The sequence below is a fragment of the Echinops telfairi genome, unplaced genomic scaffold (genome assembly GCF_000313985.2).
Source record: "Echinops telfairi isolate 266 unplaced genomic scaffold, ASM31398v2 ScPeMD7_2186;HRSCAF=2738, whole genome shotgun sequence".
Taxonomy (NCBI): Eukaryota; Metazoa; Chordata; class Mammalia; order Afrosoricida; family Tenrecidae; genus Echinops; species Echinops telfairi.
In genome coordinates, this window is record NW_022106084.1 from 6,641,212 (window position 1) to 6,647,374 (window position 6,163).

General features: G+C 46.4%; 1 protein-coding gene across 1 annotated transcript; it reads left to right on the plus strand.

The window, feature by feature from the left end:
• The first annotated feature begins 250 nt into the window (after window positions 1-250).
• On the plus strand, window positions 251-4,530 carry NOCT (nocturnin). The gene is made up of 2 exons (XM_004712129.2): window positions 251-1,234; window positions 2,618-4,530. The coding sequence occupies exons 1-2, from the start codon at window positions 973-975 to the stop codon at window positions 3,451-3,453; spliced, it is 1,098 nt and encodes a 365-aa protein (XP_004712186.1). The 5' UTR covers window positions 251-972; the 3' UTR covers window positions 3,454-4,530.
• The last annotated feature ends 1,633 nt before the right edge of the window (window positions 4,531-6,163 follow it).

Genomic DNA, 6,163 nt, shown 5'->3' on the forward strand with positions numbered 1-6,163 from the left:
ATTTCCCTGTCAGCGTATTTTATAAAGAAAATGTTGTGTGCTTCAAGAGAAGGAAAGGCCAGGACGTGGTCGGGAAATGCAGGTTGCTTGGCAATAGGGGTCTGTGTCAGACCCAGCCAGACTAGGAGTCTGCTCCCCGCACCTCAGACGCCTTCCCGAGTTCTGTCGGGGGGCAGGGGAAGCCTGCTTGATCTATGCACTAGGCGCATGCGAACTGCCAGCGCAGTCTCCCTCCGCGACTTGGCTGAAGGGTGTGCTCTGGTGGGATAAGAAGCAAAGCATCCGGAAATGCTCTGGAAGACCACAGGGTAGGTGTTCCCGGCACCTTTCCTCATGCCTCTTGCCAGGAACCCAGGGCAGCTGTACGGTGCCTTCCCACCCCTCGAGGTGTTTTTAAAAAGTCAGTTGCTCTTAGATAATAGGTTGCGTTGCTCTATAATGTTCTGAAAGTCAGAGCCCTGGTGTACAACTCAAAGAAATGGAATGTGGACCCAGTGCAGCCCTAATCTCCACAGCAGAAGGGTCTGTAGATGGCACGGCTAGAGTAGCAACTCATCGCTAGGACGTACTCTCTGCTTCAGGATTAACCTGGCCCTTAACAGGCTAGTCTTCAAGTTCTCAAGACACATAGAAGAGCATACGTACTTTGTTTAGTCTCGATTTTTTTAAAACTAGGTCTATGAGTTATAAAGACATTCTAAAAGAGGCCCTAAGGATCAAGGTGCTTCTCTTAAAACTAGTTCTCTCAATTCATCAGTGATTGGTTGTAACTGGTATTTAAATTGCCAGTCCTCATGGGAAGCTGGGCCTTGCAAACTCTTTTAATCCGTCCTTGTATAAATGGCTCTCTACATTGCCCCAATTTGAATGCCTGGCTTCTGGGGGAAATCCTGGCCGGTTGGGTGAGAAGGGAAGAAAGGGCGGGAAGGAGTTGAGTCTGTAACCGTGCTTTCCTTTCCTGTAGTGTGTTCCATGGGAAACGGCACGAGCAGACTCTATAGCGCTCTCGCCAAGACACTGAACAGCAGCGCTGCCTCCCAGCACCCAGAGTATTTGGTATCACCTGACTCAGAACATCTGGAACCCATTGACCCAAAGGAACTTCTGGAGGAATGCAGGGCTGTCCTGCACACTCGACCTCCTCGGTTCCAGAGAGACTTTGTGGATCTGAGGGCAGATTGCCCCACTAGCCACCCACCTATCAGGGTCATGCAGTGGAACATCCTCGCCCAAGGTATGCCTGATGCTTTGTTACGTGACACCCTTACTGCCTTTGCACCTGTCCAATGCCACCTACAGGTTAGGGCGAGGGATAGGTGTGGGTAGATAGAGGTGTAGGAGTGCTTACAAGGGAGGTTAGAAAAGGGTTCCATCTGGTTTTCATTAATAAAACTAGCAACTCAAGATGTGTTCTTTCCCTTTGATGTTTGCGGGCTGTTCAAGTACAAGGTAAGTCTGCTATGCTACTTGCCAACAGATCCTCACTTAAATGGCCTTGTCTTTCTTTCATGGACCGAGGAGCCCTGGTGGCGTAGTGGGTTATAAGTGAGACAGGTAACTGCAAAGCCAGCAGTTTGAAACCACCAGCTGCTCCTCAGGAGAAAGAGGAGGCTTTCTACTGCTGTAAAGAGTTAGTCTAGGGGAGGGTGGGGGGAGGAAAGAAATCTTGGAAACCTACAGGGGCAGTTCTACCCTGTCCTGTAGGCTCACTGTGAGACAAAGGGATTCAATGGGTGTTTATTGATCAATTAAATGGAACCACCTCAAACTCTGTTCCTCTTTGTCCACAGCAACATGATAGCATCTTTGCAGGTGCAGGTGTGGAACGGAGTCTGTGCTTGGGACCTGGGGAGTCCATCTGTTCTTGCAGCCAGATTCTTACCTCTGTGTATCTGTATAACTTGATGTCAGTGTTCTTTAAAGTAGGAGAATATGTGAAAACTTCCCACCTTCCCTTGCAAAGCAACCAAAGAGATGATGTTTCAATTCTGCTCAATAGATTATTACCTTCAAAAAGATGCCTTTCCTGGGTCTGCTGAATTAAAAAGAGATTTACCAATCAGTTTTGTAGCCTGGCCTTTCAAGTAGCTGTTGATAGTTTAAGGGAAACAGGGGCCTCTTTTATTCCTACGAAAGAACGAGCTCGGGTCCTTTGTTGTATTTTCCAGCTGTTCCTTTACGAGCGAGAGTTCTCGTTTGAAGTTGGGTCCATTCATTCCAGTGGCATTGGTTTGTAGCAGTCCCTCTTGTAGTTGAGTGGCTTTCTTACCGTGTTTTAAAATCATACAGCGTTAGCTCTGAACCTCATTTGACATTTAGGCCTCAGACTACAAAGAATACCAATTCCTTAGTTGAGGTGAAAAACTAAAGATCTGTCTGGAATATAGTTGCAGGAAATAGTTTTAGTAACAAGTAGCTTTTTTCCCAGAAGGTAAGAGGCTAGTACGTCTGGGTGGGTTAATGACACTGAGATAGAGAAGGGCCACTAAGTGCCGTAAGTGAAGGGTGTGTGGTGCATGGTGCGTTTACCTGACAGTGCCGGGCCTCAGGAGACGTCCAGGGACCCTGATGATCCTTGTTCTATAGCAGCTGGCACTGATTGGCTCTCTTATTTCAGCTCTAGGAGAAGGCAAGGACAACTTTGTACAGTGCCCTCTTGAAGCACTCAAGTGGGAAGAACGGAAATGCCTCATCTTAGAAGAAATTCTGGCCTACGAGCCCGATATCTTGTGCCTTCAAGAGGTGGACCACTACTTCGACACCTTCCAGCCGCTCCTCAGTAGACTGGGCTATCAAGGCACTTTTTTCCCCAAGCCCTGGTCCCCCTGCCTAGACGTGGAGCACAACAATGGGCCAGATGGCTGTGCGCTGTTTTTCCTCCAGAACCGGTTCAAGCTCGTCAACAGTGCCAATATTAGGCTGACGGCCATGACCGTGAAGACCAACCAGGTGGCCATTGCACAGACCCTGGAGTGCAAGGAGTCCGAACGACAGTTCTGTGTCGCTGTCACCCACTTAAAAGCACGCACTGGCTGGGAACGGTTTCGATCGGCCCAAGGCTGTGACCTCCTCCAGAACCTACAGAGCATCACTCAGGGCGCCAAGGTCCCCCTTATTGTGTGCGGGGATTTCAACGCCGAGCCAACCGAGGAGGTCTACAGACACTTCGCTTCCTCCAGCCTCAACCTCAACAGCGCCTACAAGCTGCTGAGTGCGGACGGGCAGTCGGAGCCTCCCTACACCACCTGGAAGATCCGGACCTCGGGGGAGTGCCGGCACACCCTGGACTACATCTGGTATTCCCAGCATGCCCTGAGTGTGACTTCCGCCCTGGACTTACTGACTGAAGAACAGATCGGGCCCAACCGACTACCATCCTTCAATTACCCGTCCGACCACTTGTCTCTAGTGTGTGACTTCGGCTTTAATGAGGAGCCTGGAGGACTTTTGTAAGTACTTGTCTGTGTCCGGCTAATCACGGAGTCTTAGGGATGTTTCAGGAAACTGAAGTACACTAAGAAGTTGCCTGCGGGAAGGATTCCCAGTTTCTCTGACTTCTGTTTCCAGCATGCTCTTGGGAAGGCATCCATTAATTAGTTCATGAAGTCCTTGCATTAAAACCTTCTGGGGGAAAAGGTGTTTCCCCTCCGCCTATTTTGACTCATATTGTTTTCTTTCCCATAAGATCACATTTTGATCACTTAAGGGCACTTTTGAAATCTCAGACTTGCTCGAGTCCTGCAGGATTTAACAGAGGCAGGGTGCAGGAACAATTGCCCTAGATTACCTTTCAAATTTATTTATTTGTAGGGTTTTTTTTATATCAACAAAAGTTATGCATGGCAATATTTATTTTTTATATCTCCACGTAGAATCAGTAAATTATGACTGAACCGTTTAGAACCTTACAAAACGCAAGTTAGAGAGTGACCTATGGGGACTTTCCAACGTTTGCCTTCGGGGTCTGCAGCGGGATGGTTTCTCAGAGGGGTTTTTGTGTACGGTTTTCACGGGAAGGACCAAGCCTCCCAGACTTAATTCTCACCCATTATCCTTGCAGTGGCGCCATCCGCTTCCCCACTATTATTTCCCCTAGCAGTTCCGGGTGAGCCTGTCTTCGTTTCATCACGATTCTTCATTTCTGCTTTTCCACTGGAGTGCTCTTAGTATGCATTTGACGGCAGCACTGTTCCCTTTTTTCCACACACGAGGTTATTTAGGAACTGTTAGGGAGCAGGAGCTCAGCATGTCGAGGGGACCATCTCTTTAGAAAAGGGAGACTAGAACACCTGCTACTGGGGCTGACACTGCGATGTCCTGTGACAGCTCGGTCATGTGGTTTAGGCATCTACGAAATAGGGAGTTGGGTAGTAAAGTAAGCTAATCTGGAATTTAATCGGAAATAAAAGTGACAACCAAAGGTAAAGCCCCTTTATAAAAATTCCCAACTACTTCCTGGTAATAAATTCATAAACATTTGAATCCATGAATTGTAAATACTGAAGATTAATAAAGGCTCTTTTAAAGCTACTGTATGTAATATTTTTGTCGTTTTTAGCACCTCCCTGCTAGAGATCTCGGTGTAGACTGAATCTTTTGATACTAGTCTCTAGTGACCCACACTCTATTTACACACACAACCTTCATTTAACAAGTGGACTAGGATGATCCACAGTTGCACCACGGAGACATTCATCCTGTATCATACAGCATCTCAGCACCAAAGTCATGTATGGAAACCACTTTTGAAAACAAAGGTGGTTTTCAGTATATTGTTTACATGATATTTTGCAAATACCTGGAAGGAATGGCAAGCAGGAAGAATGTAAGCCTTGGCTTAAAAAAAAAAAAATCCACAATGGAAATTTCCGTGAGTGCTGCTGCTGGCTGCCTTTGATTGGGTGACCTATCCAAGGGGGGTCCCAGGCACAGTGGGATTGTCCCTGCCTGCGTTTTAGAAGTACTGTAGATCGGAGTTCTTAGCCCATCGTGGTCTAGAAGCTCCACCAAGAACTGTTCGCTTCACGGCAACATGTAAGTCTCCACTGATGAACAGATGGATGGCCCCTGCACTTGAAGTCAAGAACTGAGCCTGCCAGGTTTCCCTCGCTGATCTCCCTCTGCCCTCAGTTGCCATAGACCATTTCATTCATCTTTACATTGTTTTCATCGTACAAATAGTGCTAGGTTTCACATCCTTTTACTCTATCTCAAGTCTTTGTGGCTACTTTGCCTTACGGACCGTCAAGAGTAACCCGAGGCATTATCCATAAAGAACTGATTGGTACGACAGGAGACTGCATACATAGACTCTAAATGTTTGAGTATAATCTATGCATGGACTTGCTACTGTCTGTAATTTTGGCTCAGCTGTTCCTTTTCCTCTCCCTTACTTTGATGTAATGAGAGGCTTGTGTCGTGCTGACGGGAAGAGGCGGTGAGGACGCCATGGACCTACTCTTCCTGTACACTCGCCTTCACGGTGGCCACCCCAGTGGACTCATATAGTACGTTGTGAGGAGGGAACAGGACTGGGCAGTGTGTTGAATTCCTTATCTTTGACTCTTGGAGATTTATTATGCTCTAGCACTACTTTTTAAATTCTAGGTAGTGGCTTAATCAAATAGTGTGACTTGAAGCTAATTGTTCCAGAAGTCAGGCTTCAATCAGGTCTGTATAGACCCCAGGTGTGTGCTGCTTCACTACCATCATGTTCTCTTGGCCATGATGGGAAGAAAAGTGGTATTTTTGTCCTGTGGGGAAGAGATGTGCTCATAGATAAATGCTTAAGTCAAGGACATAACATTTATGACTTTGATACTTTCTTAGTACACACACACACACAGTGTTGGAATAGAATCAAGATGAGTGGCTGAATGATTACCATTTTAGCTAGCTGAATACAGTGAAACCATACTAATTGTTTTTGGCCAAAGTAATTTGCACTTTGAAAGGGTGGAACTAGCAGTATTAATAGAAAACTGTGTCCACAACAATATGACTTTAAGGCATCACCAGGGAAGATAGTCTAGTGTTGTTTTAAACTAAAAGGATATTGATGCATTCAAACTATTCATGCATATTCTGCACTCAAACTTTGTAAAACCAGTCCAAAATCTTGGACTGTTAGATATAATTGATGTGAAATTTCCAGATTTTTTAA